Raw genomic sequence first — 21,869 nt, forward strand, 5'->3', positions numbered from 1 at the left:
ATCAAAACACATGGAATGTCAGGTGATTTGGTATTCTGTACAGGCTCAGATTTTACTTAAAATATAGTATAAAAGTGACTTGCACTTACAGATAAAACTGAATCTCACAAAAGCAACTCACAAATACAATTTTAAATGGATGTAGATTCTCAAAATTTTCTAGTGTTTGCTGTTTCTGCCAATTTTCATGTAACACACTGAACCTTGTCAGCCTTCCCAGGTAGGTTCAGTTATCTCCCATGGGGCAGGTGTTACGGATTTGCCACTAGGGGAGTCATCATCCTCTTTAAGCAGAGATTGTCTGTGGGAGGGCAAAACAGCCCCTGAGAATGGGAATTGAACTGAACGCTTAGGAATAAATCCAGTGCTGCTGTGGGATCTTTTCCACTGACGAGTTGCTCTGAAATCAGTTATACAAAAAGTTCATTAATCTGTTCCTGTTACCTAGTTTTAAATCTCACTGCCAGGGAAGTCTTAGGGAATGGCTACAAGCCACTGAAACACTTAGGAAGACATTAATTTTTGCCAGCGAGCAGGGGGTTTTTTTAACAAACAAATGTACCATTTACGGTTTGACTTCTCTTCAAGTGTTTCCTTTAAAATTCTAATCTATCAGGATCCTTTTCCTTTAAAAAAAAAGCTATGACAACAAATAATGTTATCTTAAGGCACGTTGTCTGACATCAGTTATCTGTGCTATGGTGGACCTAATCTTACTTTGACCTAGAAAATTATTAAAAGGATTAGGAAAGAATTTTCTGGCAATGCTTAAAAATCCAACATGTTTACCGTTAAACCCTGCATTTGGATGCATGGTGGGTTGGTTTTTTTTTTTTTAGTTTGGATGGCATTTTAACATTTTTAAAGTAATAGAAATGCTATTTAATAGAGATTGACCTTTTGAAATGGTCAGTACGTATGGTACTGCTGCTTTAATTTCTAGGTTTAAATCTGAAATTTTTGGAATTAAAGGATCTGGGAGCAATCTGACTTGTAGGAGGAACTGGAAATTAAACCATGTCTATGCAGACTTAGGCAGTAAGGAAAAGAAAAGGAGGGGATGTGAATTAAGTTGTCAAAAGTGTCCTGAAATAAATAGAATGAACCAGTGACAAGTAGATATCTATCACCCTTGGCTGTCTAACCTTTCAACCACAGCCTGTATGTGAATCAGTTCAGGACATGCATTGTCTTTTGTTTTGTTATGTTTTGTAATGGGGAAGAAAAAAGAGTTTTGGAAGGACAAAAAAGAATTATTTTAAGGAATTTTGGTAAGGTGATGTGGCTGAATTAAATAAGAAGCTGTAATGACATTGTCACTCTAGGTTGAATCTCCTGTTTTTGCTGTAGGCCAGGTTTGCAGATGACACTTTTTGCTTGGCTTCTCTTTTAGCACGAAAACTCAGGTTCTGGTTAGATGCCTGCAGTCTCTTCCTACAGGCAGTAACATTGAATTGATTCAAGCAATTTAGTTCTGTGAGTTCCAGCCTGTAGCATGGCTATCAAAGGTAGTGCTGTCATATCACCACTTCCTCCCAGCTTACCCTGCATTAAGCAGGGAAGAGACTTTGAATATGGGTATTCACCACATCCACCGTGCTGTAGGGTGTAAGAGTTGGGAGAAATCTGTCTTTATGGAGACAGTAACACAACTACTAGAAATAATAGTCAAAGTTGGGAACAAAAAGGATATTTTGATACTATTTGTTAGTAAATTGAAAAGTCAGTATGTGTATTTCAATCACCATTTCACTGAAAGCATCTGGCTTTAGTTAGCAATTGAATGGCTGAGCAAATTGTTTGAATTAGGGTTTGGTTAAGACCAAAAAAGGTCTAAAAAAGCTCTAAAAAAAGCTATCCAGCAGATCTTTTATAGGTATTGTAAGTTAATTTGTTAAGTACTGCCCTTGTCACAAAGAAAAGTACTCCACAAAATCTCTTTTCATACAGAGGTCAGTTCATCATCCTGTGATGTCATATGAAGTCCAGAAATCATCTGTAAATCTGACAGTGCAGCACTGATCGTCTCTGTCTTGATGTCAGTAGCTCCTCCGTGGTCAAGGCCAATTATCAAAATGATCATCCTGAGGAGATGTTGTCTTTTTTAATAGATGAAGTAACTAAGATAAACGCATTGCAAAATTACTGGATCATGAAGGTGGGATAGCAAAGATCTCAGCCACTGCATCTATGGGACGGTAGATTTTCTAGTGTGAGCATTCTTGTCTCTTTCCAGTTTCGCTGTCATTATCATCTTCCTCAGATGAGTCAAGAACAATCAAGTCAGTCAGGAGTGGAGGATGAAGAAATGGAATATTGGTGGCAGCACAGTACTAAACAATTGGCAATGGAACTTGGAAACAATGGGTACAGGAGCAATAGATAACGGGGTTTTCTTTACTGGCTCTCGCATACCTGTGTGCTTGAAGGGGTTCCTGTCATTTGGTTGTGCAGCAATGCCCTTCTGTCTTCCAGCAGTCTTCCAGTCTGCTGCAAAATGATGTGTGATGTTCTGTAAAACTCCCCTTAAGGACCTTTAGGAACAACGTGGAAAAGCCACTTGTCTGGGATGCCAGTGGGAGGCACGCTGTAGCCTGCTCTGATGTGTGCATTTACATTGTGTTTTTCAGACAGATGCCAGGTTACTTCCACTTTGAAATGATTGGCTCAGATTGAGGTTTAGACCAAAAGCTGTGGAGTAATGACAGCATGACATTGATTTAGGCCAAGCTAAATAAAAGGCCAAACTTAGTAGCTCCAGCATGTCCCTATGTTGATGTGACTACATCATTTCTGCTTTGGTGCTTTTGTTTTTTGCCAGCTGGCCAAGAATATGAACAGAATGTGCTCATGCCTGAATGGAAAGGAACATTGAAGAGGTCTAACAAGTTTGATGGGTGTTTGAGTGCAGACATTCCTTTTAGGAGCTATGTATCTTTTTCACCACAGTCATCTCAGTTCTTAACCTCTGATTTTTCTCAGTAATTATAAGAAATGACAGGCCAAGCTATGTCAATCTGTTGAAAAGAAAACCACTTCTGTATGTATGGATATATGTATTTGTATATTTATATATAAAAGTCTTTCTCTTGTAAATGATAAATGGTCAACAATTGTCTTTGCAAAATCGTAACTATTTTGGCAAAGAATCTGAAAAATACTCAGTCCTCTTCACTGGGCGATACTTTATTGAAGAGAAGATGCACTTATGTTGCACAAGCGCACAGGGAACAGAAGTGTTTTAATTAGCCCGGTGTCAGCCAAACTCTGCAGTTAAGCCTATCAGAAGCAAGTATGTTTTCTCTACTGAGTTTAATTCTGGGTGCATAGTCAAAGGCTGCATCCAAGTTTTCTATGATCCCAAGAGAGCATTTTGTGGTCTGAAGTGCTGCTAGCTGAGCAAAGGAAAGCCTTGATGCATCCCCATAAATCTTTGTTCTGATACCTTTTTTATATAGGTAACATTTCTCCACCAGTTGAACTTCAGTCCTTTGACTATCGCTTGAGTCAAGTGGTTATGTCATTTTTCCACCCCCCTTGTAGTTTACCAGTCAATCCATAGATGTCTAATTCGACTACAAGGATATCGTGGGAGACTTAGTTGAAAGCCAGGGCTGCAGTACAAAATGTCACATACAATACCTAATATTGTATCTAAGGCTCCTGCAATTGTATTAGAATCTTTTCTCCATTGTAACTTGCCTTTGAGGTCTGGAGATCATAACATGGATCTTTTCTGTTGTTTCATTTCCTAAGGTAAATTCCAACTTAAAGCATACGTTTTTTCCTTGAATTGCTCTTTCTGTGCTTAATGCTTGGAACCATTCTCTGGCTTTCTTCTTTCAAAAAAAGGGTTGTAAAACTTCTAGTTTAGGGGAAAGCTGCATTTTCATCCAGGCATAAAACTGAATAGTACATTTAATGCTCGGAATTTGACCTCTTAAAACTTGACAACTGGTAGGGTTGGATTTCTGTGTGAGATTGAACAATCTCATTCTTTTCTAATCATCTTAGAAAGTTTTATAAATGCAGGAGTCTCATACATAGATTAAGATCTAGAGCAATTATTAGCAGGAAGATTATGAAGAAGATAAAATATTATGGTCAAAATCTAAGTATCAGATGCACAGTGTAGTATGCCTCAGAGGATAGTGGCAGTAAAATAATTTGCGAGGGTAAAAACCTTCTGAGATTACATAGGCAATGTTATCCAAAGCAAAGGTTGAAAGTGTGCTATAACTTAGTTATGTATTTTTATTAGGACAGTGGAATGGTAACCAGATTTCGTTACTTTCCAGTAGCCTTGCTGCTATTAATGGATGTAAAAGTAAATAAAACAACTATCAGTGTGTGATTCTCAAGCTGTCAGTTGGGCCCTTAGGGCAGCCAGAAAGGCTCTATTTGACTAGAGCCGGGAGGAATGAAAACCCCTCTTGGGGATGTGCAGTGCACGCTGGGGTTGATGGCACTGTCCTTTTCTGCAAAATGCCCTTTCCGACCTCAGAACACTCTTCTGTTGCTCCTCTCTGCCGTTACTTTTCAGCGAATAATGGCAAACACCTCTGCCATCTGAAGCTGAAGCTTTTAAACGGGGCTACTTAGGCAGGGCTTGGGCAGATCTCATGGCTAGAGTGAGCTATGGGTAAAACTGGTGTTGACAACTGCCTGATGCAGGGATGGAGGAGCAGGAGGAGGTTGTGTGTATCTGGCTCATAGGGCAATGGGAGGCAGTGGGGAGCTTCAGCAACACTGTGGGGCACAACCAACCTTTCTAAATACATTTGGGAGAACAGTTTTGTTTTTGTTTTTGTTTTTGGTTTTTTTTCACAAACATATGCATGCTATGGGAATGACAGGAATATTTAAAAAAAGTCAGAAAACAACCCCCATACAGTGTAGTCTCATTTAAAAGTGCTGAGGTTGTAGGGAGCAAATATATTTCACTGTTGGGTTGTGGGAAAATCCTCTGCCTTGTTTAGTAGTGCTGCAAGGGGAGGAGAGCATTTAGGATCCAGGTGAGATATGTTCTGAAAATGAAGCAACACCCTCAACGCCAGCCCTGGCAGAACAGGAGGAGGTCCTTCAAGGAGAAGTGCAGAAGGGTCAGTGGGAGAGCAGATGTGCTGTGAAAGCACTGGGCACTTGGCATAGTCTATCTTTTGTCCCTTTTGCAAGAAATGTTGTCCAGCTTTAGGAGAAAGCTGTGTGTATGTTCCCTGATCAGTAGATGTCCGGATGATCACTGTCTTTTGGAGTATGTGATGCCTGGACACTGTCCTCCCCCAAAGAATCATCTCCTAACGAGGACATGTCAGTGAAAAAAACCAGATGTAGACAGTTGTGTTGTCTTTCTGCTAATACTGTGCTACTGGGGACACTGAAAGTTAGCAGTGACCTGGTATGTCAGCCATGGCTTTTGCTGTTGACTGACAGGCGAGATATAGTGTATGAAAGGCAGCGTTCAGTACCTTGGTTTTGATCATGTGATGCAGAATTACAGGGAAACAACTTGATTAAAAGTGTATTTTCATTATTACTAATAGGTCTATATATTATTAAAGATGAAAGAACTGTAAGCTCTCATTAGCTTAATTATTTACATTTTAGCCCTTATAAGCTTCTCTTTGAATGGAAATTTAAATAGGTTAGTTCATCACTCTTTCTTTTCTCACATTTTAATTTCTGAACAGGAAGGTTTTTTCGTATTTCTGAAGTCCTGCAGTATCTAGATATGCTGCAGAGAAACATATTTTTACAGAGGATGACTGTCTCTGCCAAAGAAGTAGTTTTATTGTTGTGTGGTTTAGATATGATTACATTAGATTAAATTCTTTAGAAAATTTTATTAGCTGTAATTTTCTAATCATCTGGCTTTCCCAAATATGCTGGTATACAGGTTCTGCTTTTCTCTTTAATATATAGTTTGGAATACAAAATATTTTCTCCAGTTTTTTATTTAGAATATATTTTTCTTATGTAAAATTACATTTCCATGCACACATCTATTATGTCAGAAAAGTATTAAAATATGCCATTAATTTTAAAAAAATGGTAAATTTTTTCAAGGGTCATGGTGTTATCAGTGTGCTAAAAGTAATTCTACAGCTTGGGGAGTTTTACATAACTTCAGCCACATATGCTTTACAGGATTGCTTCATTTACGCAGTTCATTAAAACTTGTTCAGCGCACCACTGCTGAATATAAATAATAACCGCAGCAGTAGTATTGATCACTTAGGTACCCGAGCTTGTGTCTACTGTTGGCTTTAAAGCACTAGGAAACTTCTTTCCTTTTCTATCCGGAGAGGAAGGAGCTTCTTTTTTTTTTTTTTTCCCCATCTTGTTTCCTGAGGATCGTTAATTCTGGATTTCTAAAATCATTAACCCCTTCTAGAGACTGAAACTCCTTGTCATTGCAGCAAGTGTGTATGAACTAATGCAGTAATCGATGCTTGCACTACACTGCAGAGATTTGTTTTGATGACAAGAGCTCTTGTAGCTCTGTTTGGTGTCACCGATGTTGAATGTTTGATGCTGCAGAATAATTTGGCTTAGAATCAGGACGCAAGGACCTTAGGGACTTCTTTTATATCGTCTCCTTCACACTGAAGTGGATTTTTGCTTGTGTTACGGTTTTGCTACAGTTGCAGGCTGGAATTCAGCAACCTACTAGATGCCAGTTGTGCTTTTTTAACCATTCTTTTGCTGATGCTGCTATGTTTGCTGGGTTTCTTCAGTTTCTGCTCCATACGTTGCATTCAGGGACAGGTAAACAAGTGGCTATACAGTGCTGAGGTTTTAGATGTATTTTTATACTTTAGATTTTTAAAAAATATATCTTTTTATAAACAGATTTCTTTAACTGTACGGTTTGAGTGGAGATGCTGTGTCCTCTGAATGTAAAGTATTAATTGTAGCAAATATTCAGCTTAAGCAGGGAATAAGGAACCATTTTGCTCGTAAGTCTGTTTAAGTTATGTTTATACTTTCAACGCTCATGTGTCAAATATAATTTGACATTAGTGATGTTATGTGGCATGAGTTTTTAAACAAAAATCGGTATTTTGAAAGCACACATCAAAATGTAAATGTGTTTCTGAAAAGTGATAAAAATATTCTGATTGCATTATGACTATTTTGCATTTTGGAGAAGTCATGGATAAAGAAGTTAGAAATTTACTTCAGGAAACAAATAATCATTCCTGTATATTAGTTCTCTTTGGCACAAGACAATTGATGTGTCCTCAGTCTCCTGAATTGTGCTATTGCCCATAGCTTTAACAAGTTCAGAATGGAATAAGATTCTGTTTTATTTTTGCATATTATTTAGGGAAAAAAAATCATTAAATCCATGTACATAGAACAAGGATATGTTTGTTTAGCATAATATGCAGTTATGGTTATAATAATATATGGGTTATAATAAATATACAGTTGTGATTATTTTGTATGTTGTCTCCGCATCATCATACTGATGCATTGCACTCTCTGAATCAGGGAAGGACATCAGCCCTCTCCTTAGGAGGGGAAAAAAATCTGTATTTGAAATAAGGTCCTCAGCTAAATCACTAAAGGATCGCAGGGGAAAGTGAGAGGAAGGATTGACAATTGCAAGTTCCTTGGGGATTATGCAGTGTGTTGAGAATAGCAAAGATCTTTAAAATCTTATCTATAAGTAGTTGATAATACTGTCTCTAGAAGTCATTTTTGAAAAATAGGGGTTTTTACTAGAAAAATTAATCCTAAGGATTATATGATAGAATAAGTCATGAAAGAGGTTTTATCCTCTCAAATATTACAGCTGTGTTAGTTAACATATTTTAAGAAATCCATGTGTGAAATTAACTCCTTTTAGCAGAGTTTAGAGGAAAATAAAAGTATACTGAGGGCAGAATCTGAAGAGATGTGATGGAGAAAATGGGGTTGAGCAGCAATGAAAACAGAGATGGAGTTGAAGGAGCAGCAGAAATATCAGGAAAACAAGATGCTGCTAAGATCGGGAAGAGACAATGGTCAGCCTTAGCTGTGCATGGAGTTTAAAGCAAAAGACTGGAGAAAACCTTTGGTTAAGGTCAAAGCCTTGCACTCTCTCTCACACTTAAGTTGTTTATAGCTATGTAAAGAAGGTAAAGCACTGTTTCTTCTTCAGGATACTCATTGCGGTAGACACTTGTAAACTGCCTTCCAGAGACCTCTTGCACAGTTGGGGTTGTTCAGCCTGGAGAAGAGAAGGCTCTGGGCGACCTTATTGCAACCTTCTAGTACCTGAAGGGCACCTGCAGGAAAGCTGGAGAGGGACATTGTACAACGGCATGCAGTGACAGGACGAGGGGTAATGGCTTTAAGCTGAAGGAGGGTAGATTTAGATTAGATATTAGGAAGAAATTTTTCATTATGAGTGTGGTGAGGCACTGGAACAGGTTGCCCAGAGAAGCTGTAGATGCCCTGTGCCTGGAAGTGTTCAAGGCCAGGTTGGATGGCGCTTTGGGCAACCTGGTCTGGTAGAGGGTGTCCCTGCCCATGGCAGGTGGGTTGGAACTAGATGATCTTTAAGTCCCTTCCGACCCAAACCATTCTGTGATTCTATCATCTTGGCATAAGTAGATGAAGAAGGTGAAGTAGGGTTGAGAAGTACAAAGGTCTGACACCTTGCGGAGATTCCAGGCTCTGCTGTGGGCAATGGCATGCAGCAAGACATCTCCAGTCTTTGGAATAGCATGGAATTGGGACAACTAAAGATATTTTAAAATCAGACTAGCCCCACATCCCCTGATCCAATATTGGTCTCTCTTGAGAGCGTTTGACTTTTTTGTGTAATAGACTGTAGAATTATAAAGGACTATTAAACCAGACCATCTATATCTCTCTGGCCATTAAATTTAACTCATGTCTCCCCCATAACTACACTTCAGTTAAGCTAAATAATCTACTCTGAAAATTAAGCTGTGTGCTGCAAAGAGACAACCTGAGAGACTGACCTGTCATCAAGGTCACTGTCATGTTAGGGTGTTGGTTAGGTGCCAAGGTGCCCAGCAGACAAACCACGTTACAGAGTAAAGTAAAACCAAAAAACAACAACAAAACCTTGAGTTCTCCACCAGTTTGACCTGTGGAGGTATTTGGTGTTTGGTGGCAAGTAGTAGGCAAGGCACCTGAGCAGCCTTGTTAACTCCTCAAGTGCAATGATAGTGGTTTTCAGACAGCAGCCAGACAGCAAGCCAGAGGATTGTATGCCATCCTCTCCTATTACCACTGTGATAGATTATATCCACCACGTCATTTTCTGCACAGCTAATCCTTAACTGGTTGACTTCCTTTCCCTGTTTCTACATGTTTATCCTGGTCTGAGTGTGGAGCTATTTCCTTGTCCACTCTGAACTGGCTCCTCTTTTTTCCAGTTCATTTTACCAGTTTGTAAGGATAGCTTTGAAGTCCAGTCCTGGTCTCCTATAACTAGCCATTCCTTTCTCCTTGTGGTCAAGTCACCTCCAAATCTAGAATGTTTGTTGTATTATCTAGAACAGTAATGTCAGTGTTGACTATTACTATATCCCAGACAAACATGACAGACTCTGCTTAATGAATACTTTTGGGTTTTTGTTAGCACTTTTAGCAGTTTAGAATATGCTTTTCTGAATCACTTTTCACCTTATGCTAGTTTTATTTAGACACTTTTTCTGGTGTGACTCTTAACATGGCAGGCTCATAAACAAAACTTCTGCTCAACTGAAGATATTTAACATCTGCTGATTGTTACCTATCTTACTACTGCGGTAGGAAATGAACTTGGGTTAATTTATTATTGACCCCTTATTTTTTCGGTCTCATATCTTCTCTTTCTATCTTGAAGGTGATTTGTTTTGTGTTAGCATTTTTTCAAGAATTGATACTAACCTGACTGGTCTATCATTTCTAGCCCCTCTTCCCCTCCCCTATTCTTTAAAAATATGTGCTGTGTTTGCCCTTTCCCAGTTTTGTGGAACTTCATCCATACTCTACTAATTCTCAAGAAATAATTATTTCTGGCAATGAAATAGCTGGAGACAGATCTATAAGTACTTCCTGCTTTGGCATAACATCTAATTTTTATTCTACAGACATTGTTAACTTGTTGCTATGAGTTTTTCTTGAGTAGTTGGTTGGGTTTTGGGGGTTTTTTTTGAGGAGAACTTATTTTTAATAACTAACTTAGCCACCTTGGTATCATTTGCTGGTAGAGCCAAATGCTAGCAGACTCTTTCCATAGTGTTCTAGAATGGCAAGTACTTGGTACTAGATACTAAGTACTAGGGACCAAATATTTGCAGAATGATCTCAATTGTTTTTGCATACTTTGCTGTTTGCATTAAATTTTGTGTGTTTCTAGTTTTGTCTTGTATGCTTCCTGGTACTCTATCACTCTAAGTTACTCACTTATAGGCAACTTTCCATAGATTGTTCACCTTCTAGAAAATGAAACATTTATGACTTAGCTGGTCAGTACCTTTGACTGCATTTCTCCTTCCTCTGTATTGGGCTGGTTCTGCTTCTGATTGATTTTGGTATTATTTCTTCAAATGCTTCCATGATTGCTGGACTCCTTTTGCTGTCACGGCTGCTTCCTTATGTTCTCTAAGGTTGATGTATTTTGGTTTTGTTTTGGTTTTTGGTGGTTAGGTGGGTTTTGGGGGATTTTTTTGAGGTGGTGTTTTTGTATAAAAGTTTTGGATTTTTCTTCTGCTCAGCTTTCTTTCCCTTCTTTCTTCCTTCACTTTCACATATTTGACTATTTCCTCTCCACTGGTGGGATGCAAAGTTCCAAAGGCATTTGATGGTTAGTTTCCTAGTGTCAGTGATCTCTCACTGTTTGCTCCAAGGATTCTTCCTGCAGTATTCCTCTCTGGAGAAATGAAAGCCTTTAAAACCTCTCATTATCTTCAAATGCGGCATAGTGGAGGATTCTGATGAATGCTTATCAAAAAAAAAGAAAAAAGGAAGAAAACCCAAAAAACCTCACCAGGCTCATCTTCCTAATTTACTGCTCTGGAGTAGGTCCCCATCATGGTACTGCTAAAGTGCTTTTCTCTTTAGTCATGATCCAGAGAATTTCATCTGCTGTATTTCCACGTACAGTCCTGAAGCTCAGGACAGCCAAGAGCTTTTTCTTCCTCCTCAGACTTTCCTTTTCACTGTAATATTTGAGATTGTCTCCCTCAGTTTTCATGAAAATTAAATCACAACTTTGATTATGAAATATAATCTTATTGTTATTTCTCAAGTGACTTGTGCAGGTCTGCATGATTGACACTATGTGTGTATGTTGGACAAGCAACAGAAAGGCTCGCTACCTTTCTCCCTTCCCATTCCTGTGGTCCTGTGGATAAGGAGAAACCCTGCTCCCAGTTGCTGTTGTTTCTATCAGCATGTTTATAAACACTGTGTCTTACCTTCTATATCTGAGCAGAAATGCTTTTCTTCTTTCCCCACAATAGGAGGGGAAATAGTATGTTTAAATAAGCCTCTCTGAGCATAGCCCATTTTGGTCACCTTATTTGCAGCAGCTGCTACCAGGGCACTGATACCTCACTGTATCCGTGCGACTTCTAAGGCATGGGCTGCTGTTTCACAGCCTTACATTTTTTTCTGGTATGCTTATCCTTCTGAAAATGTCTGTCTGCTGGCAGTGTACAAACACTCTAGGGTTTGAGGAGAATTTATTTTGAGCTTTGATTTCAAATTATAATTTGTTCATAAATCAGTCTTTAACAAATACTGAGATAAAAAATATTCAGCTGCACCTTTTTTTAGAATTGTCAGGGGGAAAATACCAAAAGAGACAAAAATCAAAATAGTACCTTCTTTTGCAATTAACACATACTCAATTGGTTTAAATGTTCACAGGAAAAAAAACCCCAACCACAAACAAGCAAACAAGAAACCCAACACACACAACAGCTGAAAGGTATTTTGTTTACGTGGGCTTTTTAAAATACCTTCTCCCACCTCTCCGTAAAAGGCAATTGAACCAAACAAAAAATAACAAAAACAAAACAAAAAAAACCCCACCACAGAAAAGAAAAAATGTGTTAGGCTGGAGAGCAGCATGGCATACTTGAAGTGCTGGGAATTCCTTCAGAACAGCAGAAAAGTTATTAAGATCTGGTCCGGCTTTTAGCGTATAGGATAGCTTTGTATGCATATCTCCAAAATTATGAGCCCATGTGACTTTTTGAGATAACTTGTTATACATTTTTCAAATATCATTTGCTGAACAAAAATATTATCAAGAGATGATGCCAAAAATAAAAATGTTAATTATAAGAAACAGGAACTCAAACTGTTAAAACAAATTAATGTCAGCATTGAATTGGAATTAAATAACAATAAGAAATATATTTAAAGAAGCTCTAAATTTCAAAAAGGAGATCTCCATCCATCCATCTATGGAATTAGCTTTCACTTGAGAGAGTAATCAAAGTCAGCAAAATCAGCACTTGGAGCTAGCCCTGAGATGACAACATTTTTCTTAAATCTTTAGATACCATAGTATCAAAAATCAATCAAAATGTTTGCCTGCTAATTTGAAGTTCTTGATAGTGCTAACTACTTTTTCTGGTATCCTCAAAAAATATTTTTAATAAGGCTTTTAAAGGAACTTTTCCAATTAATGGAGATTCATGCATCTTACTTAGTATTTTACATCTCTAAGTCTCTCCAGGTTCTTTAGCACTCAAAACACACTTTCTGAAGACCTTACAGAACATGTTTCTGAGGGCCATCCCTGTGTGAGCTTTGTGGATCATATATATTCTGGGACTCACATGCTTACAATAAGACTTGTGTATCTTCAGAATAACATTTTAGACAGTTTCTGAGATAAAAATAAGCATCTAGATGGAAAGGGTTGATGAACTCTTCAACACTCAGTGTTTGAGTGAAGGAACTAATAATGTTGGCTCAGGAAGTCTTGTGAGCAGGCTCCCTAGAGATTCAGGAATCTTAGAACAGCTTCCTTGTTACATTCCTTGCGTTCCTATTAAAAGTTTTAGAAACATTCACAAATCCTCAGTTTGTAACTTGACTGGATAGGGTGTGATTATTGGCTTCAAGCTTCCATTGGCAAGATTAGTAATCTTTGCTTTCAGTAGTTTATAAAGCCTTATAACAACACTGAGATAGTTCAGGTAGGAAGTCCACCTTGTGAACATACAAATGGGCACAGTTGTTTTTGCGTTGGAAGGTCTTTTGCAAGTATACCTTTTGAGAAACCTTCCTGAGCCATCAATGAATACAAGTGCAGTACTTTCTTATAAAAGACTGTATGTGTAAAATGTACTCCTCATTAACAAAAAATAATCACAATCCATAAAATAAAATAAAAGTCTTTGCTAAATAAATATCTGGATAAGAAACTCATGTTATATTTCAAACAGTCCACAGAAAATTCATCTTGTACCCAGATAAAAAGAATATATGGAAAGAATTTTTAGTAATCAGCCACTGACAAATCATTCCTTTGCAAAAATCAAAAATAATTGTGAATTTGCAAACACTTGTAAGGAAACAACTTTGCAATAGTGACCAAGGGAGAAGTCAAATGGATTTTCCTTTTCTCTAGATTTAGTTTACTATTAGTATCCTTAACAATCAAAATAGTATTTCATGAGTTCACTACTTCCTTGCCTAATTATTTCTGGATTTCTGGTTTGCAAATATTAATTAGCATTTCAACCTGCACTATGCTCACAATGTAACTACCACTTTAAAAAAGATTTTTAAACTAATTTTATTTCAAAATAAAATGCTGAAGTGTTCATTTTGTGTGAGAAAGAGTATGAAATGTCTTTATCTTCTAAACACAAAAGTAATGAATAAACATTTATTTTTGCTGTGTGCTGGATAAGCCCAGGTTGTCAGTTATCTACATCTGAAAGCCTGATGCTTGGTAAAGCTCCATAGACCCTTTTTCAATGATTTTTTATTACTCAGAAATTTAATTAAGATGTAGAAAAGCAATTTTGTATCTCATCATTACATTAAAATGCCTAAATAAATATTGAATTGAGGGAACAATCTAGGAGGCTGGCTCTAGCATTGGGAGCTATAGGGGTCACAGGCATGTGTGCCAAGTCTGTACTCCAAATATTATGTATTATATGTATGTATTACATATACATATGATATATACGTAAATTGTTGCTTGTATGGAATACTAGTCTTTATTTGAACTTTGGAGTCTTACAGTATGTTTGCATTCAGTGTTTAGGACATGTGCCAGGAGGGAACTCAAATCCAATGCAATTATATATTTTCTGTACAAAATAAAACCTAAACTTCACAGTCATGTGGTGCATTCTTCCCACATACCGCATGAGCCAGCCTGTCCTTGAACTGCATAAATGGTAAAACACAGACCTCGTTCTGCAAGGATTTAAGTTCTTAACTGTAGGCATCTGAAGTGGGTTAATTTGAGAGCAAGGAGATAATGAGCATTTTTGTGAAGCTTTCTGTATAAATAGGCAATAGGTAGCTTTTGAATTCTCTGCTTGCCACTTAGATGTGAGGGCTGTCTGTAAAGCCACGGTACTTGTGTTTTCTCTTTATGTGGTTAGTTAGCAGCTTGACTATAATGATTTAAACATATATTGTTTATCTGACATGATAAAATGATTAGCATCTTTTTTTTTTTTTCTTCTTGGGCATAGGAGTACTTTCTTGCTTGACAGTATGACCTATCACATCTGTTACAGTAGCCAGATGTTTTTGATGGCAGTAACAGTGTGCTGAGGACATTTACCAATAGCATGTAGAGTCGTCTTCTAACTCATGAAAACGCAGGCTATGAAGGCGGATGGCAATCAAGTTGATACATGGAGGTTCTTTACATTTGTTATAACTTTCTGTAGGTTGATATAAGGCTTCTATTGATTTTTACTTTGGGAAACGATTGATCGTTTCCATGAGATGCTGATCCCGATCCATGGGAACTGTGGAAGACATAACAGAGCATGTTCCAGATCTTTCATAAGCTTTATTGACTGTTTAATGCAGGCTATATTTCACCCTAAAAATTAACGAATGTAAATACATAAATGACTGTTGCATGTGTTTAATTAGAGAGATCTAGTCTGACTATACAGGAAGCTGGTTTGCACCTTCATTTTAGATTCAGCCTCTGAAAATAATTGTCTAAGTTTCCTAGTTACGTGATAAAACTGCTTTATTAATTAGCAGTTACATGTTAGGCTCAATTAAGTGCCAAACATGGCTGAGTGACTGTTATCATTAGACTGTCTGTTTCTTGTCTTAAGTAACTGCTGCAAATCTAGTGCATCTGGATTTGAGCAAAACACCAGAAGCGTGTTCTCTGCTGAGTATCAATAGTCTCCGAATACAGTCTGGATGGATTTGGGGAAACATCTTGGGGTATTTTATCTCCGGTTATCAAGACTCTTTGGAAATCAGCATGACTGGTCATACACGATAACGGACTTTCTCGTATTTTGTGCTTGTTTTGGCTTTGCAAGAGGGACAAGGCTGTCATTTCCAGCACTTCTCAGCTTTGCAGGATTTCACTTGAAATCACAGTATTAGCTTTCGGTATGGGTAGTGCTGCTGAAGATGAAGTATTTCAGAGAAAATGGGGTTTTTGTGGTGTGAATTTTGCTCTCCGTTTATTTTGAAGGCATGCATCTTATGGATAAAAACAACGGCAATTTTTTAGAGTTTTACTCCCCATCTTGAAATTTGATTGAAGACTGCAAAAGACTTCTCACGGAAAAAAGCCTCACACATTTGTGTCTTGTAAAGTAGATTTATTATTATATCCATCTTGTGTGTCCAAGAGTAAAGTAACTGAGCAGCAGCATGTTAATAGCAAAAATATCTCATTGCTGGCAGGATTCAACTTTTGAATTATTCCCTCAGGAAAAAAAGGTTTTATAAATATATACTTGTTTCATTCCATTGGTCTTAAGTAAATCATGCATTAACACTGCAAATGTATTGTTAATATGCTTTAAGCTGAAATACAATTTTTATGTTTTAGAGATATATAAGTAATGTACAAAAATACTGGTACAGTATATGTATATTTTCATAGGGACTTATTATTTTTAAGTTTTTCACATTTTTAAATTTAAAGTATTGTTTAAAAAGTGTTTAGAAGCAGTTTAACCCTGTAAGTCAATTATTTATTCCTTAGAAAAGCTGTTTCTTCCTCTCCATAATGTCTTAAATTTGTCTTATTTTGCTAGTTACTTTTAAAGACTTTTACCAGTGGAGAGAGTACTCTGTGTACAGTATTTTTTGTTTTGAGTTTTGGTGGGCCTTTTTTGGAGAAAATCTGGAATTCTGAAACTATGCTCTTAGACCGTAAGGTTTTGCATGTTATTCCTGAATCTCTCTAATACTAGTTCAGTGAAATTATTTTGTGTAATTAAACAGTCAGTTCTGAGGTGTGGCAGTGCAAGAACGGCATAAAGAGGTAGCAAGTAAAGAAGCAGCAATAACATAGGATGATCAAGGAGAAATTGTTTTTAAAAGTATAGCTGTAACAGAGTACTTAACTGCAGATGTCACGACCATAGTGTCAGTGTGGCTGGCATAAAATACTTCTTAAGCTCATTTGGGGATTTTGTTCCTTTATGTTTTAATCTGTATGTTCTATTCTATGAGTGTTTATGAATGTGGATTAACTGGCACTTTCCATTATAAAACCCTTTTCACAGTTGTAGATTCAACCAAATGTTTGCATACCAGTGGTCTATTTCATACTGAATTTTAATGGGAATTTAAAAATTTTTTGAAGAACGTGGACTTTTTTCTTTTTTCTCCCCAATTCATACATTTTTGCAGCTTTTAAAATATTCACCAAATTGTAGACCTATCACTTTCAGTCAAGAATTTTGATTTGAAAGCTACCTTTGTGCATTCCTGGCATATCATCTATGCTCCAGCTCAGTACAGCCGCAATTGCAGTGCAGTTCCTGCTCTCAGCTCCTGAGAGCAGAGGGCAAAAGGACCATGGTCGGGGCCAGCTGAGGTGGACATAGCTGGTGGTTTGGAACTTACTGAAGCGCAAAACAGACAGGAAGGGTGAAAGGGACAGAAAGCTAAAGATTTAGGTGTGGGAAGGAGGGGGTTGTGAGGATGTAGCTTAGTATCAAGGAGTGTGAGAGGAAGGAGGGATTAAAATAACAATCAAAGAGAGGACACCAAAGCCAGAAGCAGAAGAAGGCAGAAGATCACAGAATCACAGAATCATAGAATGGTAGGGGTTGGAAGGGACCTCTGGAGATCATCTAGTCCAACCCCCCTGGTAAAGCAGGATCACCTAGAGCAGGTTGCACAGAATCGCCTCCAGACAGGTTTTGAATATCTCCAGAGAAGGAGACTCCACAACCTCTCTGGGCAGCCTGTTCCAGTGCCCTGTGACCCTCAAAGTGAAGAAGTTCTTCCTCATGTGATGGATGATGGCAACTAAACGGACAGGGAAGAAAGGCAGCAAAGGGTAGGTAGTTGATGGGAAGATTAGCAGGTAGGAGGCAAGGCAGAAGACATATGAGAGGATCTTGCTACAGTAGGAACTTGGTGGGGATGCATCAATCAGGTGGTCCCGGGTATGCCATAACCAGGAGGAAAAGCAGCAAGAAAACTTGGACCCAGAAGATGAAACTGGGGAAGAAAGAAAGGAAAAGAGAGCAGGGAGCAATGGGGACAAGAGCAGAAAAGTCTCTGAGTGCTTGGACCCACACCTCTGCGTGCTGGAGCTGACATTTATTCCTGCTTAAACATTTCTGTATTGCTGAGCAAATAGCTGTGAAACATGGAGGCAAAGTGTGTTTTGTTTTGCCCAGGGCAGGCCGGCTCACACAGGAGTGAGTTACTTTTTGGTGTTGCTGTTGAGTCCATTACTGAAAACGGGAGAGCTCTGTCCCACAGGTCCCAGCTTACTGCCAGCATTTGGGGTGGCAGTCGAGTTCGTGAATTTGTTGTTGTTTTTGTTGCAGTTTTGAAGTCTATAAAGGTGCAGGGAATGATGCTAAAAATAAAACTGAAAGATCTTTAATGTGAAGTTAAGCTCTCCAAAATTGCAGAACTGCAGTAGCTAATGCAACCACAAACTGCCTCATATTATGATAATAATAAGCTGATTAAAAATAAGCTTGTGCATCTGATTATGTAGATGGTAAGCTTTTAAAGATTTTATGAATTATAGAGTGGCACAACTTGTATTTCATAATCAGTGTCTAAATATTTGCAGAAAGATTGTAAAAAAAAAAAAAAACCTCTTCATGTAAATGTATATTTTTTTTCCTTGCTAGAAGCCTGCTTTGTTTGGGGTTCTGTTGGATGCCTGTGTGTTAATAAGAGTAGTGATCTAACAGTAGTATTAGGGAGATGCATTTTCCAAAATAAGATAGTGAAGATGTATTGCCTAAAGTGTACATAATAAATAAAATACATTTTCCGAAGACATAAAGCATATCAAGAGTGCAGAGGGTATCAGCAATAAGTATCTGACTTTAATGATAAAGTTGTTTTTTTTACTAGATGGCTTTTAAGTGATTGGGAAAGAGTTTGTACGAATGTTGTCAGGAAAGCCTGTGAAGAATTGTTCCATAACAAAAACTATCTCTGGGACATAATAATTTCAAGACTTGAAAGACAAATCACTTGTAAATACAAAAAGCAGTATTATTAAACTGTTCCACTAACATATTTTAAATGACCAAGACTCTCTGCCAGAGTGAGGGTGAAAAATGCCTGGAGTGCAGGTATGGATATAAACCTCAGTGAGAGGTGACTGTATTTCCTTCAGGGTCTAAAACTAGCCTCTGAAGTGATAGTTTAGATTTTTGTTTGGTGGGGATTTTGTTTGTTCATTTATTTAAAGGCATTTTAAGCTAAATGGCAGAATCAATAAGATGAGCATAAGAGCTTCTCAGATAAAATTCAAAACTATCTCATGGTTATTTCAGATTAAGCTTTTATATACTACTACTATTGCAAGAGAGCATTAGAAATAATTGTTGTTCACGTTTCTAATTACACTATTGCATTTTTGTTAATACACTGTGGCAATGCCCAAAGGGATGAAATAACACCGAGGTTTAGAGCTCACAGGTATATTCTGTTTAAAAATAGCGCTGGCACAAAAACAGTTCAGACTTTTTCCTGCTGTATCAGTCTCACATTTGCCCTTCTGTTAGATCTGTTCTAGTCTGCATGATTCTCCTATGTCCTTCCCAATATCACCTGCACCCTTCCTCTTTGTAAAGAAAATTCCGCTCTGAATTGCACTGTCCAATATTCTTCCTCTTGCAATTCCTGCCTTGTCCTTTTCCTTCTTGGAGTGCATGGTTACATCAGTCCTCTATCACAGACAACTGCCAGTGAAGTTGGTAGGTTTTTTGCTACCAACTCAGCCTTCTGCCACTGTAATATATTAAGTCAAATTGTCGTTTCCTTAGCTTTCCATAAATTCATATATACTCTCTGTGGTGTTATGCTCTGCTGCCTTTTCTCCTACACCCTACCCACAGTTCCCATCCTTGGCCTGATGGGCTCATGGCTTCCAGACCACTGTAATTCATGGGTTTATTCTTGATGTACATAGTATATAAGTTTGTCCCAAGCCAAATGAAAGACTGCAACCTCATATCTGTTGTTGGCACTATTGGCTCTGTTTGTCTGGCTGTTTTGCCTGGTCCTCTATTACCCTACCAGCTCCTGTGCCTCTCCGTCCGTACAGTACTGTTTGTCACAGTATTGATCAACTACTTTGCAGATTCTTGAGTGTGGTTGACTGTTCTGTCCTTAACTATAGCTAAGTGCCTATTTTGTGGAGTATACTCTCTCATATCATCATTAGCTGTAGTGCTGTGTGTTTGTTATGGAGAAGGAGGAGAGGAGTGAATGCGATGCATTGGGATCCGTTCTTGGAAGATGACTGGGCAAAGTCGAAAACAGCCAGAATGCGCAGCTGATTCTGAGGTGCAATTCATGAAAGAGAAGGTCCAAATAAATGCATTATTATGTGGTTTTGTTTTTATATTATTAGGCTTTATTGTTTTCAATTTGATATGTTAATTTGAATCATAATACAGGTTTTCTATTTGCTTCCTCAAACTGTTGCACAATAAAAGTCATGCATGCAGAAGTAATCATTCATACATGCTTCCTTGTTTGAGAGATTACACATTTCTTTCTATTCATATTCTTCCAGGTGACTTGGATTATTACTGGCTGGATCCTGCCACGTGGCACAGCAGGGAAACATCCCCAATTAGTTCGGTAAGAAATAGGGAAAGAGAGGTTCATAAGTATGAATTAAAATGTTTGCTGATTATTTCAGTTCAGCATAGATATTTTGTTGTAAAAGTTATTCTCTACAAATTAAATGAAAAATTGTTTCTATTTAGTGGATCATGGAAATTGAAATCAGAAAGAAATTTTCATCAAAATGTCTACCAGTAAAATTGCCTGAACTTTAACTTGAGTTTAATTCTTTCATAGACATGATACTGGATTTCACTATACACTACAAAAGCAGCTGTGAGTGTGATGCTGCTCTGGGAGAGATTAGTGACTTCTTCTATTAACTTGGAGTGGGAAAGGATCATTTGGATTTTTATTGTGTAGTGAACCCATATGGTAGAGCTGTATGACATGTATATTATTCTAAAGAGCAGAATTTATGAATGTACTTTTCAGGATCATGGAATTTAAAAGTAAATGTTTAATTTTATTGCCTAAAGTATGTTTAAAATGTTTAATTGTATTGAACTTTGAATTATGTTATAATTCTACCTGCAGACTTAGTGCTGAGATATTTTTTACAGTGGGCATAAATATTTAATGAGTCCAATAGATAGAATAATAGAAAGCTCAGGTGCAATATGTAACACATAGAATCATAGAATCGTAGAATATCCTGAGTTGGAAGGGACCCACAAGGATCATTGAGTCCAGCTCCTGGCTCCACACAGACCAGCCGAATCAGAGCACATGACAGAGCATTATCCAGACGCTTCTTGAACTCAGTCAAGCTTGGTGCTGTGACCACTTCCCTGGGGAGCCTGTTCCAGTGCCCAACCACCCTCTCGGTGAAGAACTTTTTCCTGATATCCAACCTAAACCTCCCCCGTCGCAGCTTCATGCTGTTCCCTCAGGTTCTATCACTGGTCACCAGAGGGAGGAGATCAACGCCTGCCCCTTTGCTCCCCCTCGTGAGTAAGCTGTAGGCCACGATGAGGTTTCCCCTCAGTCTCCTCTTCTCTAGGCTGAACAAACCAAGGAGCTTCAGCCTCTCCTCATACAGCTTCCCCTCTAGACCCTTCACCATCTTTGTTGCCCTCCTTTGGACACTGTCTAATAGTTTTATGTCCTTTTTGTACTGTGGTGCCCAAAATTGCATGCAGTACTCGAGGTGAGGCCGCACCAGCGCAGTGTAGAGTGGGACAATCACTTCCCTAGACCAGCTAGCAATGCCATGCTTGATGCACCCCAGGATACTGTTGAAGAAACATCTGAAGGATGTTTGTGTCTATCGTGACATAATGATCCAGACACTTCATTGGTTTATAAATTGCATCTAAATACAGGAAGATGATTGCACTTCTTTAATGCCACTGCTTATTTTTTTAACAGCATCCAGTAACGTGGCAGCCTTCTAAAGAGGGAGATCGCTTAATTGGGCGTGTTATTCTTAACAAGAGAACAACCATGCCAAAAGAATCAGGTGCATTACTGGGGCTAAAAGTAAGTATTATATGGTTTATGTGGTAAATGAAAGAGGCTTCCACTGACCTTAGACCTAGAGGTCTAACACATTAAATCAGAGGACTTTCCAATTAGATGGTCATTTGACAAAAATATATTCCTTA

The 21,869-nt window shown here is 38.0% G+C and overlaps 1 protein-coding gene across 49 annotated transcripts in view; it reads left to right on the top strand.

Moving 5' to 3' along the window:
• RIMS1 (regulating synaptic membrane exocytosis 1) overlaps positions 1-21,869 on the top strand; it is a 350,364-nt gene that overhangs the window by 171,479 nt on the left and 157,016 nt on the right. For 42 of the 49 annotated variants that reach the window (XM_054820922.1, XM_054820925.1, XM_054820924.1 and 39 more), the window contains 2 exons: positions 20,210-20,277; positions 21,634-21,744. In XM_054820922.1, coding sequence (XP_054676897.1) covers positions 20,210-20,277; positions 21,634-21,744 — 179 coding nt within the window. Of the gene's footprint in view, positions 1-6,414; positions 6,769-6,919; positions 6,960-15,804; positions 15,916-20,209; positions 20,278-21,633; positions 21,745-21,869 lie in introns of those variants that run through there. The other 7 variants (XM_054820967.1, XM_054820969.1, XM_054820971.1 and 4 more) reach the window with 3 other exon arrangements.

This window comes from Grus americana, chromosome 3, assembly GCF_028858705.1.
Source record: "Grus americana isolate bGruAme1 chromosome 3, bGruAme1.mat, whole genome shotgun sequence".
Lineage (NCBI taxonomy): Eukaryota > Metazoa > Chordata > Aves > Gruiformes > Gruidae > Grus > Grus americana.